This window comes from Oncorhynchus masou, chromosome 11 (assembly GCF_036934945.1).
Source record: "Oncorhynchus masou masou isolate Uvic2021 chromosome 11, UVic_Omas_1.1, whole genome shotgun sequence".
NCBI classification, from domain to species: domain Eukaryota; kingdom Metazoa; phylum Chordata; class Actinopteri; order Salmoniformes; family Salmonidae; genus Oncorhynchus; species Oncorhynchus masou.
Window position 1 is genome coordinate 1,814,107 of NC_088222.1, and position 19,781 is coordinate 1,833,887.

The window sequence follows — 19,781 nt, forward strand, 5'->3', positions numbered from 1 at the left end:
AACAGAAACAGAGTTCTTTTAATGAAAAAACAGGAATGGCATAGATCCTCTTCCGACGTTGTCAAAGGCACAATAGAATACCCGCAGAGAGGGTGACAAATGAAACATAAAGTCCCTCTGATGAATAGCTGGGTAGCGGCGACAGGCTGCAGGTCGCTCTGGGTCGGTGCGGGTCACAGAGGAACGGTGGTAGCTGATCACACGTAGCATATGATGAACTGGACACGGTGCAAACAAAAGATAGTTAGTAGAGTGCAGGATGCACCTGCCAGGCAGACTCCGACAGGATAGGACTAAGAGGAAGCAAACGAGACGATAGCTTGCTTCTGGCATGAGAAACACAAACGAGAATCTGACACCGAAAGTAGCAGGAACAGAGAGAGAAATAGAGACCTAATCAGAGGGAAAAAAGGGAACAGGTGGGGAAAGGGTGAATGAGCTAGTTAGGGGAGATGAGGAACAGCTGGAGAAGGAGAGAAAGAGAAGGTAACCTAATAAGACCAGCAGAGAGAGACAGAGTGAAGAGAAAGGACAGGAACAGACATAATAAGACATGACAGTACCCCCCACTCACCGAGCGCCTCCTGGCGCACTCGAGGAGGAAACCTGGCGGCAACGGAGGAAATCATCGATCAGCGAACGGTCCAGCACGTCCCGAGAGGGAACCCAACTCCTCTCCTCAGGACCGTACCCCTCCCAATCCACTAGGTACTGATGACCACGGCCCCGAGGACGTATGTCCAAAATCTTACGAACCCTGTAGATAGGTGCGCCCTCGACAAGGATGGGGGGGACGACGCGGGGGCGCGAAGAGCGGGCTTAACACAGGAGACATGGAAGACCGGGTGAACGCGACGAAGATATCGCGGGAGAAGAAGTCGCACTGCGACAGGATTAATGACTTGAGAAATACGGAACGGACCAATGAACCGCGGGGTCAACTTGCGAGAAGCTGTCTTAAGGGGAAGGTTCTGAGTGGAGAGCCATACTCTCTGACCGCAACAATATCTAGGACTCTTGGTTCTACGCTATTAGCGGCCCTCACAGTCTGCGCCCTATAACGGCAAAGTGCCGACCTGACCCCCTTCCAGGTGCGCTCGCAACGCTGGACAAAAGCCTGAGCGGAGGGGACGCAGGACTCGGCGAGCTGAGATGAGAACAGCGGAGGTTGGTACCCGAGGCTACTCTGAAAAGGAGATAGACCGGTAGCAGACGAAGGAAGCGAGTTGTGGGCGTACTCTGCCCAGGGGAGCTGTTCTGACCAAGACGCAGGGTTACGAAAAGAAAGACTGCGTAAGATGCGACCAACAGTCTGATTGGCCCGTTCGGCTTGACCGTTAGACTGGGGATGGAAGCCGGACGAGAGACTGACGGAAGCCCCAATCAAACGGCAAAACTCCCTCCAAAATTGAGACGTGAACTGCGGGCCTCTGTCCGAAACGACGTCTGACGGAAGGCCATGAATTCGGAAAACATTCTCGATAATGATCTGAGCCGTCTCCTTAGCAGAAGGGAGCTTAGCGAGAGGAATGAAATGAGCCGCCTTAGAGAATCTATCGACAACCGTAAGAATAACTGTCTTCCCCGCTGATGAAGGCAGTCCGGTGATAAAATCTAAAGCGATGTGAGACCACGGTCGAGAGGGAATGGGAAGCGGTCTGAGACGGCCGGCAGGAGGAGAGTTCCCAGATTTAGTCTGCGCGCAGACCGAACAAGCAGCGACAAATCGACGCGTCACGTTCCCGAGTGGGCCACCAGAAACGCTGGCGAATGGAAGCGAGCGTACCCCGAACGCCGGGGTGGCCGGCTAACTTGGCAGAGTGGGCCCACTGAAGAACGGCCAGACGAGTAGGAACGGGAACGAACAGAAGGTTCCTAGGACAAGCTCGCGGCGACGGAGTGTGTGTGAGTGCTTGCTTTACCTGCCTCTCAATTCCCCAGACAGTCAACCCGACAACACGCCCCTCAGGGAGAATCCCCTCGGGGTCGGTGGAGACCTCAGAAGAACTGAAGAGACGAGATAAAGCATCAGGCTTGGTGTTCTTTGAGCCCGGACGATAAGAAATAACGAACTCGAAACGAGCGAAAAACAGAGCCCAACGAGCCTGACGCGCATTAAGTCGTTTGGCTGAACGGATGTACTCAAGGTTCCTATGGTCAGTCCAAACGACAAAAGGAACGGTCGCCCCCTCCAACCACTGTCGCCATTCGCCTAGGGCTAAGCGGATGGCGAGCAGTTCGCGATTACCAACATCATAATTACGTTCTGACGGCGATAAGCGATGAGAAAAAACGCGCAAGGATGGACCTTGCCGTCAGAGAGGGAGCGCTGAGAAAGAATGGCTCCCACGCCCACCTCTGACGCGTCAACCTCAACAACAAACTGTCTAGAGATGTCAGGTGTAACAAGAATAGGTGCGGATGTAAAACGATTCTTGAGAAGATCAAAAGCTCCCTGGGCGGAAACGGACCACTTAAAGCACGTCTTAACAGAAGTAAGGGCTGTGAGGGGAGCTGCCACCTGACCGAAATTACGGATGAAACGACGATAGAAATTTGCGAAGCCAAGAAAGCGCTGCAGCTCGACGCGTGACTTAGGAACGGGCCAATCAATGACAGCCTGGACCTTAGCGGGATCCATCTTAATGCCCTCAGCTGAAATAACGGAACCGAGAAAAGGGACAGAGGAGGCATGAAAAGTGCACTTCTCAGCCTTCACATAAAGACAGTTCTCCAAAAGGCGCTGGAGGACGCGTCGCACGTGCTGAACATGAATCGGGAGAGACGGTGAAAAAATCAGGATATCGTCCATGTAAACGAAAACAAAAATGTTCAGCATGTCTCTCAGGACGTCGTTAACTAGTGCCTGAAAGACAGCTGGAGCGTTAACGAGGTCCAATTTGGTGAAAAACCTGGCTCCCTGCAGGATCTCGAAGGCTGAAGACATAAGAGGAAGCGGATAACGATTCTTAACTGTTATGTCATTCAGCCCTCGATAATCCACGCATGGGCGCAGGGACCCGTCCTTCTTCTGAACAAAAAAAAACCCCGCTCCGGCGGGAGAGGAGGAGGAGACTATGGTACCGGCGTCGAGCGATACAGACAAATAATCCTCGAGAGCCTTACGTTCGGGAGCCGACAGAGAGTATAATCTACCCCGGGGGAGTAGTTCCCGGAAGGAGATCAATACTACAGTCATACGACCGGTGTGGAGGGAGAGAAGTGGCCTTGGAACGACTGAACACCGTGCGCAGATCGTGATACTCCTCCGGCACCCCTGTCAAATCACCAGGCTCCTCCTGTGAAGAAGAGACAGAGGAAACAGGAGGTATAGCAGACATTAAACAGGTCACATGACAAGAAACATTCCAGGATAGGATAGTATTACTAGACCAATTAATAGAAGGGTTATGGCGAACTAGCCAGGGATGACCCAAAACAACAGGTGTAAAAGGTGAACGAAAAATTAAAAAAGAAATGGTTTCGCTATGATTACCAGAGACAGTGAGGGTTAAAGGCAGCGTTTCACGCTGAATCTTGGGGAGAGAACTACCATCTAAAGCGAACAAGGCCGTGGGATCCCTTAACTGTCTGAGAGGAATGTCATGTTCCCGAGCCCAGGTCTCGTCCATAAAACAGCCCTCCGCCCCAGAGTCTATCAAGGCACTGCAGGAAGCAGATGAACCGGTCCAGCGGAGATGGACCGGAAAGGTAGTGCAGGATCTTGAAGGAGAGACCTGAGTAGTTGCGCTCACCAGTAGCCCTCCTCTTACTGATGAGCTCTGGCTTTTACTGGGCATGAGGTGACAAAATGACCAGCGGAGCCGCAGTAGAGACAGAGGCGGTTGGTGATTCTCCGTTCCTTCTCTTTGGCCGAGATGCGGATACCCCCAGCTGCATAGGCTCAGCATCCGAGCCGGCGGAGGAGGGTGGCAGTGATGTGGCAGGTGGCAGTGATGCGGAGAGGGGGGCAACGGAGAACGCGCGCTCCCTTCCACGAGCTCGGCGATGAAGATCAAACCGTCGCTCTATGCGAATAGCGAGAGCTATTAAGGAGTCCAGGCTGGAAGGAACCTCCCGGGAGAGAATCTCATCCTTAACCTCGGCGAGGAGACCCTCCAGAAAACGAGCGAGCAAAGCCGGCTCGTTCCAGTCACTAGAGGCAGCGAGAGTGCGAAACTCAATAGAATAATCCGTTATGGATCGATTCCCCTGACATAGGGAAGACAGGGCCCTGGAAGCCTCCTCCCCAAAAACAGAACGGTCAAAAACCCGTATCATCTCCTCCTTAAAGTCCTGATACTGGTTAATACACTCAGCCCTCGCCTCCCAGATTGCCGTGCCCCACTCACGCGCCCGTCCGGTAAGGAGAGAAATGACGTAGGCTATGCGGGCTGTGCTCCTGGAGTAAGTGTTGGGCTGGAGAGAGAACACCATATCACACTGAGTGAGGAATGAGCGGCACTCAGTGGGCTCCCCAGAGTAACACGGCGGGTTATTGATCCTGGGCTCCGGAGACTCGGAAACCCTGGAAGTGGGCGGTGGATCGAGGTGGAGTTGGTGAACCTGTCTTGTGAGGTCGGAGACTTGGACGGCCAGGGTCTCAACGGCATGTCGAGCAGCAGACAATTCCTCCTCGTGTCTGCCTAGCATCGCCCCCTGGATCTCGACGGCGGAGTGAAAAGGGTCCGGAGCCGCTGGGTCCATTCTTGGTCAGATTCTTCTGTTATGTACTTGAGTGAAGACCCAAAAGCGGTTTTAACAGAAACAGAGTTCTTTTAATGAAAAAACAGGAATGGCATAGATCCTCTTCCGACGTTGTCAAAGGCACAATAGAATACCCGCAGAGAGGGTGACAAATGAAACATAAAGTCCCTCTGATGAATAGCTGGGTAGCGGCGACAGGCTGCAGGTCGCTCTGGGTCGGTGCGGGTCACAGAGGAACGGTGGTAGCTGATCACACGTAGCATATGATGAACTGGACACGGTGCAAACAAAAGATAGTTAGTAGAGTGCAGGATGCACCTGCCAGGCAGACTCCGACAGGATAGGACTAAGAGGAAGCAAACGAGACGATAGCTTGCTTCTGGCATGAGAAACACAAACGAGAATCTGACACCGAAAGTAGCAGGAACAGAGAGAGAAATAGAGACCTAATCAGAGGGAAAAAAGGGAACAGGTGGGGAAAGGGTGAATGAGCTAGTTAGGGGAGATGAGGAACAGCTGGAGAAGGAGAGAAAGAGAAGGTAACCTAATAAGACCAGCAGAGAGAGACAGAGTGAAGAGAAAGGACAGGAACAGACATAATAAGACATGACAATATCACCAATGACAAGTAATGGATTCCATCTCCTCATTACCTGTTAATGAATGAAGGTATAGTGTCCTCGTCTCAACATTGCTTGGTCTGCTGCTCCATCGTTGTGGACATGACACTGATACGTAGACTATGTGTGACATTTTAAATGTATTTCAGTCCTGGACTAATAATAATAATAATAATAATAATAAATAATGTTCTGTACTATGACATGTTATGTTATACATCTTATATCATGTTTCATGACCCCAGGAAGAGTAGTTGGTAATCTTGCTTGTTTGTAGGTGACCAAATACTTATTTTCCACCATAATTTGCACAAAAAATTCATTAAAAATCCTACAATTTGATTTTCAGGATTTTTCTTTTCTCATTTTGTCTGTCATAGTTGAAGTGTACCTATGATGAAAATTACAGGCCTCTCTCATCTTTTTAAGTGGGAGAACTTGCACAATTGGTGGCTGACTAAATACTTTTTTGCCCCACTGTATCTGTAAATCGCAACTTGCAGATATGTGAGGCCTCTCTCAACTCAATACAACTCACAGATACACCATATACCATTCAAAGGTTTGGAGTCAGTTAGAAATGTCCTTGTTTTTGTCCATTAAAATAACATCAAATTGATCAGAAATACAATGTAGACATTGATAATGTTGTAAATGACTAATGTAGCTGGAAACGTCAGATTTTATTATGGAATATCTACATAGGTGTACAAAGGCCCATTATCAGAAACCATCACTCCTGTGTTCCAATGACACATTGTGTTAGCTAATCCAAGTTTATCATTTTAAAAGGCTAATTAATCATTAGAAAACTCTTTTGCAATTACAGTGGGGAGACAAGTATTTGATACACTCTCGATTTTGCAGGTTTTCCTACTTACAAAGTATGTAGAGGTCTGTAATTTTTATCATAGGTACACTTCAACTGTGAGAGACGGAATCTAAAACAAAAATCCAGAAAATCACATTGTATGATTTTTAAGTAATTAATTTGCATTTTATTGCATGAAATAAATATTTGATCACCTACCAACCAGTAAGAATTCCGGCTCTCACAGCCCTCTTGTTCTCCACTCATTACCTGTATTAACTGGACCTGTTTGAACTCATTACCTGTATAAAATACACCTGTCCACACACTCAATCAAACAGACTCCAACCTCTCCACAATGGCCAAGACCAGAGGGCTGTGTAAGGACATCAGGGATACAATTGTTGACCTGCACAAGGCTGGTATGGGCTACAGGACAATAGGCAAGCAGCTTGGTGAGAAGGCAACAACTGTTCGTGCAATTATTAGAAAATGGAATAAGTTCAAGATGACGGTCAATCACCCTCGGTCTGGGGCTCCATGCAAGATCTCACCTCGTGGGGCATCAATGATCATGAGGAAGGTGAGGGATCAGCCCAGAACTACACGGCAGGACATGGTCAATGACCTGAAGAGAGCTGGGACCACAATCTCAAAGAAACCATTAGTAACACACTACGTCGTCATGGATTGAAATCCTGCAGCGCACGCAAGGTCCCCTTGCTCAAGCCAGCGCATGTCCAGGCCCATCTGAAGTTTTGCCAATGACCATCTGGAGGATCCAGAGGAGGAATGGGAGAAGGTCATGTGGTCTGACGAGACAAAAATAGAGCTTTTTGGTCTAAACTCCACTCACCGTGTTTGGAAGAAGAAGGATGAGTACAACCCCAAGAACACCATCCCAACCGTGAAGCATGGAGGTGGAAACATCATTCTTTGGGGATGGTTTTCTGCAAAGGGGACAGGACAACTGCACTGTATTGAGGCGAGGATGGATGGAGCCATGTATCACAAGATCTTGGCCAACAACCTCCTTCCCTCAGTAAGAGCATTGAAGATGGGTCATGGCTGGGTCTTCCAGCATGACAACGACCCGAAACAGACAGCCAGGGGAACTAAGGAGTGGATCCGTAAGAAGCATCTCAAGGTCCTGGAGTGGCCTAGCCAGTCTTCAGACCTGAACCCAATAGAAAATCTTTGGAGGGAGCTCAAAGTCTGTATTGCCCAGCGACAGCCCCGAAACCTGAAGGATCTGGAGAAGGTCTGTATGGAGAAGTGGGCCAAAATCACTGCTGCAGTGTGTGCAAACCTGGTCAAGAACTACAGGAAACGTATGATCTCTGTAATTGCAAACAAAGGTTTCTGTACCAAATATTAAGTTCTGCTTTTCTGATGTATCAAATACTCAAAACACATGCTTTGTAAGTAGGAAAACCTGCATAATCAGCAGTGTATCAAATACTTGTTCTCCCCATTGTATGTTAGCACAGCTGAAAACTGTTGCACTGAATAAAGAAGCAATAAAACTGGCCTTTAGACTAGTTGAGTATCTGGAGCATCAGAATTTGTGGGTTCGATTACAGGCTCAAAATGGCCAGAAATAAATACATTTCTCCTGAAACTCGTCAGTCTATTCTTGTTCTGAGAAATGAAGGCTATTCCATGCGAGAAATTGCCAAGAAACTGAAGATCTCGTACAATGTTGTGTACTACCTTCACAGAACTGCTCAAACTGCCTAGGCAAGAGGACAAGTACATTAGAGTGTCTAGTTTGAGAAACAGACGCCTCACAAGTCCTCAACTGGCAGCTTCATTAAATAGGACCCACAAAACACCAGTCTCAACATCAACAGTGAAAAGGCGACTCTGGGAAGCTGGCTTTCTAGGCAGAGTTCCTCTGTCCATTGTCTGTGTTCTTTTGCCCAACTTAATATTTTATTTTTATTGGCCAGTCTGAGATATGTCTTTGTCTTTGTAAATCTGCCTAGATTGCCAGCATCCCAGAGTCACCTCTTCACTGGTGACGTTGAGGCCAATGTTTTGCGGGTACTATTTAATGAAGCTGCCAATAAATGTTTTAGGAATATCTAAAGAACGTAAAGCATGTGTTCTGGGAACGTTCTTGTAACATCAAGTGAATGTTTTTTGCACCCTAAAATAAAGATTGTATAATCATCCACACAACTGGACAGTTCATCTTCTGTGATGTTCCCACAATGTTCCCTACAAACTGTAAACACAACGTAATGAAACATCCTGAGAACCTTATAGGAACAGACTAAATGTGTTCTGAGAACCTTATAAGATCAGACTAAATGTGTTCTGAACGAATGTTCTGGGAACTATCACAGAACCAGTGTTGGTTTGCTGGGCTGCATGGTGATTTCCTTTACTTTAGACATTGTCTACAACTGGACCTTTATTAAACCTAGCTCAGCGGTTGAACAGACTCTACTTTCTCACTACAGTTACCTGGTCTGAGGTGTTGTTAACAGGTCCAGTCTTTGTAAATCCTACAGGTAGTACTGCCGAGCCTACTGAAGAAACATTCCCTGTCGACTACAACGACAGGGACGCAGACGCCTCTACAGCCAACACCAAGTCAAAGGGTAAGTAGAACTGTCTGAGCCAGAATGTCACATAGAGCAGGAGTCTATCTCATGTTTCTGTAGCAGTAAGACTTGTCTGAGCCAGAACGTCACATAGAGCAGTAGTCTATCTCATGTTTCTGTAGCAGGACTCTAGTCAATCTCTAGTTGTCTTGTCTGAGCCAGGGCAGCTTGATGTACAGGACACTAGTCAGTTAGCCTAGTCTGAACCAGAGCAGCGTGATGTACAGGACACCCCCTGGACAGGACACTAGTCAGTTAGCCTAGTCTGAACCAGAGCAGCGTGATGTACAGGACACCCCCTGGACAGGACACCCCCTGGTCTTGATGTACGTCGTTGCTCCTCTTTCTACCTGCTGGATTCTCTTTCTGTTTTCAATGACAGAGAGTGCTGATTAGGGAGGGAGGGAGAGAGAGAGGGAGAGAGAGAGGGAGAGAAAGAGGGAGAGAGAGAGGGAGGGAGAGAGGGAGAGAGAGAGAGAGAGAGAGAGAGAGAGAGAGAGAGAGAGAGAGAGAGAGAGAGAGAGCAAAGGAGAGAGAGAAAGAGCTTTGATTAAATATTTAGTATCAGATCTCTGCTGTCCTGCCAGATGTGTTTTTATCTGCTGTTGCCAGATGTCCTCCATCTTGTGGAAATACAGTTGTTTTATTTTATTTCATCACACAAACATTGTACAGAACAAAACACAACTATGAAAATAAAAGGTTCAACCTCCACAGTCCACATATGGGTGTCTCCGTGGAATGGTTAAAAAAAAATATTCAAAAATAAACATATCCAGGTGTTAGAATGGCCAAGTCAAAGTCCAGACCTGAATCCAATCGAGAATACTGCTGTTCACAAATGCTCTCCATCCAACCTCACCGAGCTTGAGCTGTTTTGCAAGGAGGAATGGGAAAAAATGTCAGTCTCTCGATGTGCAAAACTGATAGAGACATACCCCAAGCGACTTACAGCTCTAATCACAGCAAAAGGTGGCGCTACAAAGTATTAACTTAAGGGGGCTGAATAATTTTGCACGCCCAATTTTTCAGTTTTTGATTTGTTAAAAAAGTTTGAAATATCCAATAAATGTCGTCCCACTTCATGATTGTGTCCCACTTGTTGTTGATTCTTCACAAAAAAATACAGTTTTATATCTTTATGTTTGAAGCCTGAAATGTGGCAAAAGGTCGCAAAGTTCAAGGGGGCCGAATACTTTCGCAAGGCACTGTATATATCAGTCTCTCTCTATACATCAGTATCTCTATATACATCAGTATCTCTCTCTATACATCAGTCTCTCTCTATACTTCAGGTCTCTCTATACATTAGACTCTATATACATCAGTCTCTATATACATCAGTCTCTCTCTATACATCAGTGTCTCCATATACATCCGTCTCTCTATACATCAGTCTCTCTATACAGAACCAGTCAACAGTTTAAACACACCTACTCATTCCATAGTTTTTCTTAATTTGTACTGTGGTGGGGTAGTCTACTGGTGTTGTCCACATGGTCCTGTGGTGGGGGTAGTCTACTGGTGTTGTCCACATGGTCCTGTGGTGGGGTAGTCTACTGGTGTTGTCCACATGGTCCTGTGGTGGGTGGTGGGGTAGTCTACAGGTGTTGTCCACATGGTCCTGTGGTGGGTGGTGGGGTAGTCTACTGGTGTTGTCCACATGGTCCTGTGGTGGGTGGTGGGGTAGTCTACTGGTGTTGTCCACATGGTCCTGTGGTGGGGTAGTCTACTGGTGTTGTTCACATGGTCCTGTGGTGGGGTAGTCTACTGGTGTTGTCCACATGGTCCTGTGGTGGGTGGTGGGGTAGTCTACTGGTGTTGTCCACATGGTCATGTGGTGGGGTAGTCTACTGGTGTTGTTCACATGGTCCTGTGGTGGGGTGGTATTCAGTCTGGTTGGATAATGTCATTATCTATGAAGGTAAGAAGTCGATTGTTTGTTTGAAGAGAAGCTTCAAGTCTGTTTCATCACAATGCTCTTAACGTCTTACCAGAAACAGGCTGACCGATTCTTCTGGAGCTGTGGTATCACCTCTGCCTCATCTCAAAAAGGAGGGAGACCTTAGCCTTGATTTTCAGTTTTGGCCCGAGGGCCACATCGGGATTTTGAAATTCAACCGGAGGGATGCATTTTTTGTGGGACTAATTGTTTGTTATAATCAATTTCCAGAGGCCTCCCGTGTGGCTCAGCGGTCTAAGGTACTGCATCGCAGAGCTAGAAGTGTCATTACAGACCCGGGTTCGATCCCAGACTGTGTCATAGCTGGCCGTGACTCAAAGACCCATGAGGCGGCACATAATTGGCCCATTGTCGTTAGGAGAGGGTTTGGCAGTCCAAGATTTCCTTGTCCCATCGCTCTAGTGACTCCTGTGGCAGACCAGGCACATGCACGCTGACACGGTCACCCCCGCTCCAAGGTTTGGGCAGGACCTCACAGGAGCCGAGTACAGGCACCTTAAATGTTCAACTGCTTGAGCTCTTGTTCCTGATGTTGAATATTATCTCAAAGGTATGGAGCTCCTGCAGCTAAATATAAGCAGTACTGGAAACCGACACCTATTTCAATCCATGTCAAGCACTGGGTTATATGTAATAGCAATTGTCTTACTCGTGAGAATAGGACATCCTATCACAGGACACTGTCACAACACGCTTGTTTGTTTGAGGCCCTTTTATTATTGGTAAAGACAAACCATTTATTGGGAAAATGGGATATAATTGTGAAAAATGGTATCAAATCAAATTGTATTTATCACATGTGCCATATAGAACAGATGTAGACTTTACTGTGAAATGCTTACTGACGAGCCCTTTACCAACAACGCAGAATTACAAAGTAAGAATTGAATGGTAAAGAAAATGCAATTGAATTCTGCATCGTTCTATTGTCTTTCTAGTATCAATGTTCCACCAAACTCCATGTCAGGTCAATATAATACTATACATACCCTGGTCTGGCTCTTGATATACCCTGGTCTGGCTCTTGACATACCCTGGTCAGGCTCTTGACATACCCTGGTCTGGCTCTTGACATACCCTGGTCAGGCTCTTGATATACCCTGGTCTGGCTCTTGACATACCCTGGTCTGGCTCTTGATATACCCTGGTCTGGCTCTTGACATACCCTGGTCTGGCTCTTGACATACCCTGGTCTGGATCTTGATATACCCTGGTCAGGCTCTTGATATACCCTGGCCTGTGTGCCAGGCTCTTGAGATACCCTGGCCTGTCTGCCAGGCTCTTGAGATACCCTGGCCTGTCTGCCATGCTCTTGAGATTCCCTGGCCTGTGTGCCAGGCTCTTGATATACCCTGGCCTGTGTGTCAGGCTCTTGATATTCCCTGGCCTGTGTGTCAGGCTCTTGATATGCCCTGGCCTGTGTGCCAGGCTCTTGATATGCCCTGGCCTGTGTGCCAGGCTCTTGACAACTTCTTATGGATTTGCCTTTAAGCTTGAAAATGACATTGGAGTTGGCAAAAGCACAGATCTGGGACCAGGCTATATACAGGGCCTTCGGAAAATATTCAGACCCCTCGACTTTTTCCAGATTTTGTTACGTTACAGCCTTATTCTAAAATGTATAAAATAAAAATGTACATAAAGTACCAGTCAAACGTTTGGACACACCAACTCATTCAAGGGTTTTTCTTTATTTTGACTATTTTCTACATTGTAGAATAATAGTGAAGAGATCAAAACTATGAAATAACACATGGAATCATGTCGTAACCAAAAAAGGTTTTAACAAATCAAAATATATTTTAAATTGGAGATTCTTCAAAGTAGTCACCCTTTGCCTTGATGACAGCTTTGCACACTCTTTGCATTCTCTCAACCAGCTTCACCTGGAATGCTTTTCCAAAATGTTTGAATGAGTAGGTGTGTCCAAAACCTTTGTCTGGTACTGTTCTTCAGTCATTATTTTTCAACCAATCATTTGTAATGAAAATACATTTAATTTGTAAAGCTTCACACCGAAATGCACTTAAGAAAATAATATACAAATAATAATAATAATAAACAAATCCAAAACAGAGAACATTGTACGCCGTGTCGTCTGATCCAGTGTATAGGAGAACAGAATGTATTCTAGAACTGTTTTCTCTCTTCTGTCTACTCTAGGCTCAGAGGATGATGGTGGCAGTCTGCTGATTCTACTGGCCCTGTTCGCTGGTATCATCCTGGCCCTGGTGTCCTCTCTATCGGTCCTTATGTGGTGAGATAATATACCATTTAGTCCTGGTGTCCTCTATCTCATATAATAAGATCCTTATACCTGTTATCCTAGTCTAAATCGCACACACTGTAATACACAGTTTCTATAGCAAGTGAATTTAAACATTTATTCACATTTAAATATTAATCTTATTTTGTTTTCAATATAGGGTGAGGCAACGGAGGCGGGACAATGTGACAAAGCAGGAACTAACCTCAATGGTGAAGATGAAGTCCATGCCAATCTAAAGTGAGCAAGCCTTGACCTCTATCCTCTAACCCTTATCACTGACCTCTAAACTCTAACCCTTAACACTGACCTCTAACCCTTATTACTGAACTCTAACCTAATATCCTTATCACTGACCTCTAACCTCTAACCCTTATCACTGACCTCTAACCTCTAAAAAGAGTGCTCGCAATTTCAACCAACCACTGCACATTTACCATGTAATATGGTTGAATCAAGCCATACCACTAGATCACCTGTAGTCCACACACAGAGACACGTACAATGCCCTCCATTCTCCCTCGCCCTCCATTTGGCAAATCTGACCATAACTCCATCCTCCTGATTCCCGCTAACAAGTAAAAACTCAAACAGGAAGTACCAGTGACGTGTTCAATACGAAGCGGTCCAATGAAACAGATGCTAAGCTACAGGACTGTTTCGCTACAACAGACAGGAATACGGGATTCATCTGATGGCATTGAGGAGTATATGTGCATTAATGACGTTGTCTCCACAGTGACTGTACGTACATATCCCAACCAGAAGCCATGGATTACAGGCAACATCCTCACTGAGCTATAGGTCGCTTTCAAGGAGCTGTTACACTAATCCGGACGCTTATAATAAATACTGCTATGCCCTCCGACGAACCACCAAACAGGCAAAGCATCAATACAAGACTAAGATTGTATCCTACTACATCAGCTCTGACGCTCGTCCAGTCTGTAATACCAACATGTTTCAAGCAGACTACCATAGTCCCTGTGCCCAAGAACACCAATTTAACCTGCCTAAATGCACTCACGTCTGTAGCCATGAAGTGCTTTGAAAGGCTGGTAATGGCTCACATCAACACCATCATCCCAAACACACTAGACCCACTCCAATTTCCATACCGCCCCAACAGATCCACAGATGACAATCTTTATTGCACTCCACACTGCCCTTTCCCACCTGGACAAAAGGAACACCTACATGAGAATGCTGTTCATTGACTACAGCTCAGCATTCAACACCATAGTACCCTCAAAGCTCATCACGAAGCTAAGGACCCTGGGACTAAACACCTCCCTCTGCAACAGGATCCTGGACTTCCTGATGGGCCGCCCCCAGGTGGTAAGGGTAGGTAACAACGCATCTGCCACACTGACCTTCAACACGGGGGTTCTTCAGGGGTGCGAGTTTAGTCCCCTCCAAACTCCCTGTACATCCACAACTGTGTGGCTGCACACCGACTCCAACACCATCATTTAGCTTGCTGACGACACGGCGATTGTAGGACTGACCACGCAGCGGTTGTAGGCCTGACCACACGGCGGTTGTACGCCTGACCACGCAGCGGTTGTAGGCCTGACCACGCAGCGGTTGTAGGCCTGACCACGCAGCGGTTGTAGGCCTGATCACAGATGACAATGAGTCTATAGGGAGAAGGTCAGACACCTGGCAGTGTCAGCAAGACAAAGGAGCTGATCGTGGACTATAGAAAACGGAGGGCCGAGCATGCCCCCATTCACATTGACGGGGCTGTAGTGGAGTTGAGAGCTTCAAGTCCACATCAAAAAGGATCTATCACGGTTCACACACACCAACACAGTCATGAAGAGGTCACAACAACACCTCGTCCTCCTCAGGAGCCTGAAAATATTTGGCGTGGGCCCTCAGATCCTCAAAAAGTTATACTGCGGCACCATTGAGAGCATCTTGACTGGCTACATCACTGGGGCTGAGTTCCCTGCCATCTAGGTCCTCTGTACCAGGCGGTGTCAGAGGAAGGCACTAAAAGTTATCAAAGACTCCAGCCCCCTAAATCATAAACGATTCTCTCTGCTACAGCACAGAAAGCGCTAACGATGCACCAAGTCTGGAACCAACAGGACCCTGAACAGCTTCTACTCCCAAGCCATAAGACTGCTAAATAGTTAGTTGAGTAGTTAACCACCTGGACTATCAATACCTCAATTACCTCGTACCCCTGCACGTGGAGAGAGAAGGGAAGAGGAGGAGAGAGAAGGGAAGAGGAGGAGAGAGAAGGGAAGAGGAGGAGAGAGAAGGGAAGAGGAGGAGAGAGAAGGGAAGAGAGGAGCAACACGTAAATCACATGTAATAATGCCTTTCTCTGACAGAAAGGCCCTGCATAATGACAGAGGCCGGGTGATGAATATAGAGAAGACAGACAGAGAGACATATTATAGTTAGGGTTGTAGTAAAAAACAACTCCTCTTCATATATTATAGTTAGTTCCTCTTCCCTTTTTGTTACTCATTGGGGATTTATTTTTACTTTTTTAACTTTTCTATTATTTCTCTATTTTATTTCTCTCTGTGTTGTTGGGAAGGGACCTTAAGTAAACATTTCACTGTTAGTCTATACCTGTTGTTTACCAAGCATGTGACAAGATGTGATTTGACGAACCCCAACTCTCATCCACCCACAGTACTACTGAACCCATCTGTGATCTCTACGAGTTGGTGTGAAGATGGCTTTTGTGGCCTTGTATTGTAGCCTCGTATTGTAGCCTCGTATTGTAGCCTCGTATTGTAGCCTCGTATTGTAGCCTCGTATTGTAGCCTCGTATTGTAGCCTTGTATTGTAGCCTTGTATTGTAGCCTTGTATTGTAGGCTCGTTTTGTAGCCTCGTATTGTAGGCTCGTATTGTAGGCTCGTATTGTAGCCTTGTATTGTAGCCTTGTATTGTAGCCTTGTATTGTAGCCTTGTATTGTAGCCTCGAATTGTAGGCTCGTATTGTAGGCTCGTATTGTAGCCTTGTATTGTAGCCTTGTATTGTAGCCTTGTATTGTAGCCTTGTATTGTAGCCTCGTATTGTAGGCTCGTATTGTAGCCTTGTATTGTAACCTCGTATTGTAAACTCGTATTGTAGCCTTGTATTGTAGCCTTGTATTGTAGCCTCGTATTGTAGGCTCGTATTGTCTGTCTGTCTGTCTGTCTGTCTGTCTGTCTGTCTGTCTGTCTGTCTGTCTGTCTTCCTTCTCTATATCCATTAGCCAGCTCTGTCATTATGCAGGGTCTGTCTGTCTATCCGCTTCCTTCCCCCTTCTCTCCTCCTATCTAACCTCCTCCCTCCTCTTCTCAGCCTAGGTTGGCCCCTCCTCTCAGCCCTTATAGGGCCCCTTGTCTCCACCAGGCCACACCCCCAACAGATGGGTGCAGCATCCACACAACACGACCCACAATCCACCATGCTACCCGCAAGCCATCTGGGACGTGTGCCGTGCCTGATCGCTGCCTGCCAACGAACAGACATGTTGAAACCAATGACTGACTCCTCCCACTGGAGTTTAACATCATCTGATTGGCTATGAGGCTCAACACTACGTACTGTACAGTATGGAGCACCAACTAACAACATACCTGTCCTCTTCCCCTGAACTTCACTGACCGAACAAGGTATAGGTTCTGGTCTCTACCTTTTACATAGTTTTCCTTTCTGTGTACCTGATGATCTCATGGTCCTTCATTCATTTCACCTGTAAGAAGCATCACAGGGCATTATTGTATAGACCGATTGGCATTATAAACTGTTTTAGACTGTTTATGAAGAGGGTATAGATAGATTGGCATTCTGCAGAATAGAGACTGCAATTCAGAGGAGAAGGAACGGACTGCAAACAAGGCTGCTGCTATTGGTCATTGGATGAAAAGGAGGGAACAGAGTTCGGCCATATCCATGCTGGCCAATCACTAGCAGTGTCTGGATGACGTCGTTTCTTCCTGTATATCTGCATAGTTGCGTTAAATGAGTCAATGGAACACAGATGTTTTATTGACCAGACTGGAACACATTCAACAATCTGATCTAACAAAATAGATTTTCGTCAAATCTGTCATGATTTATGTATTGTAACAAGCCCACAATGTGGTTACTTACAGACTCCACCAGACTAGACTAGACTCCACCAGACTAGGCTAGACTCCACCAGACTAGACTAGACTAGACTCCACCATACTAGAGTAGACTAGACTCCACCAGACTAGACTCCACCAGACTAGACTAGACTCCACCAGACTAGACTCCACCAGACTAGACTCCACTAGACTAGACTCCACCATACTAGAGTAGACTAGACTCCACCAGACTAGACTCCACCAGACTAGACTAGACTCCACCAGACTAGAGTAGACTAGACTCCACCATACTAGAGTAGACTAGACTCCACCAGACTAGACTAGACTCCACCAGACTAGACTCCACCAGACTAGACTAGACTCCACCATACTAGAGTAGACCAGACTCCACCAGACTAGACTAGACTCCACCATACTAGAGTAGACTAGACTCCACCAGACTAGACTCCACCAGACTAGACTAGACTCCACCATACTAGACTAGACTCCACCAGACTAGACTCCACCAGACTAGACTAGACTAGACTCCACCATACTAGACTAGACTCCACCAGACTAGACTAGACTCCACCAGACTAGACTCCACCAGACTAGACTAGACTCCACCAGACTAGACTCCACCAGACTAGACTCCACCATACTAGAGTAGACCAGACTAGACTCCACCATACTAGACCAGATTCCACCAGACTAGACTAGACTAGACTCCACCAGACTAGACTCCACCAGACTAGACTAGACTAGACTAGACTCCACCATACTAGAGTAGACCAGACTAGGCTCCACCATACTAGAGTAGACTAGACTAGACTAGACTCCGCCAGACTAGAGTAGACTAGACTCCGCCAGACTAGAGTAGACTAGACTCCACCAGACTAGAGTAGACTAGACTCTACCAGACTAGAGTAGACTAGACTCCACCAGACTAGAGTAGACTCCACCATACTAGACTAGACTCCACCATACTAGACTAGACTAGACTAGACAAGACTAGACTATACTCCACCAGACTAGACTCCACCATACTAGAGTAGACTAGACTCCACCATACTAGAGTAGACTAGACTCCACCAGACTAGAGTAGACTAGACTCCACCAGACTAGACTCCACCAGACTAGAGTAGACTAGACTCCACCAGACTAGACTCCACCAGACTAGACTCCACCAGACTAGACTAGACTAGACTCCACCAGACTAGAGTAGACTAGACTCCACCAGACTAGACTCCACCAGACTAGACTAGACTCCACCAGACTAGAGTAGACTCCACCAGACTAGACTAGACTCCACCAGACTAGACTAGACTAGACTCCACCAGACTAGACTCCACCAGACTAGACTAGACTAGACTAGACTCCACCATACTAGACTCCACCAGACTAGACCAGACTAGACTCCACCAGACTAGACTAGACTCCACCAGACTAGACTAGACTAGACTCCACCAGACTAGACTAGACTCCCAGACTAGACTAGACTAGACTCCACCAGACTAGACTCCACCATACTAGAGTAGACCAGACTAGACTCCACCAGACTAGACTAGACTCCACCAGACTAGACTAGACTCCACCAGACTAGACTCCACCAGACTAGACTAGACTCCACCAGACTAGAGTAGACTAGACTCCACCATACTAGAGTAGACTAGACTCCACCAGACTAGACTAGACTAGACTCTACCAGACTAGACTAGACTCCACCCAGACTAGACTAGACTAGACTCCACCATACTAGACTAGACTAGACTAGACTAGACTCCACCATACAGACTAGACTAGACTAGACAAGACTAGACTACTCCACCAGACTAGACTCCACCATACTAGAGTAGACTAGACTCCACCATACTAGAGTAGACTAGACTCCACCAGACTAGACTAGACTAGACTCTACCAGACTAGACTAGACTCCACCAGACTAGACTAGACTAGACTCCACCAGACTAGACTACACCAGACTAGACTCCACCAGACTAGACTAGACTCCACCAGACTAGACTAGACTAGACTCTACCAGACTAGACTAGACTCCACCAGACTAGACTAGACTAGACTCCACCAGACTAGACTAGACTAGACTCCACCATACTAGAGTAGACCAGACTAGACTCCACCAGACTAGAGTAGACTAGACTCCACCAGACTAGACTAGACTAGACTCCACCAGACTAGACTAGACTAGACTCCACCATACTAGACTAGACTCCACCATACTAGACTAGACTCCACCATACTAGACTAGACTCCACCAGACTAGACTAGACTCCACCAGACTAGACTCCACCAGACTAGACTAGACTCCACCAGACTAGACTCCACCAGACTAGACTAGACTAGACTCCACCAGACTAGAGTAGACTAGACTCCACCAGACTAGACTAGACTAGACTCCACCAGACTAGAGTAGACTAGACTCCACTAGACAGACTAGACTAGACTAGACTCCACCATACTAGACTAGACTCCACAAGACAGACTAGACTCCACCAGACTAGACTAGACTCCACCAGACTCCACCAGACTAGACTAGACTCCACCAGACTAGACTAGACTCCACCAGACTAGACTCCACCAGACTAGACTAGACTCCACCAGACTAGAGTAGACTAGACTCCACCAGACTAGACTAGACTAGACTCCACCAGACTAGACTAGACTCCACCAGACTAGACTCCACCAGACTAGAGTAGACTAGACTAGACTAGACTCCAC

General features: G+C 46.8%; 1 protein-coding gene across 2 annotated transcripts in view; it reads left to right on the plus strand.

Moving 5' to 3' along the window:
* Positions 1-18,765, plus strand: part of il11ra (interleukin 11 receptor subunit alpha) — a 76,285-nt gene extending 57,520 nt beyond the window's left edge. The window contains exons 8-11 of one of the 2 annotated variants that reach the window (XM_064977220.1): positions 8,658-8,747; positions 12,877-12,970; positions 13,140-13,219; positions 16,294-18,765. In XM_064977220.1, coding sequence (XP_064833292.1) covers positions 8,658-8,747; positions 12,877-12,970; positions 13,140-13,218 — 263 coding nt within the window. In that variant the 3' untranslated portion in view covers position 13,219; positions 16,294-18,765. The remainder of the gene's footprint in view (positions 1-8,657; positions 8,748-12,876; positions 12,971-13,139; positions 13,220-16,293) is intronic. The other variant, XM_064977221.1, reaches the window with a different exon arrangement.
* The last annotated feature ends 1,016 nt before the right edge of the window (positions 18,766-19,781 follow it).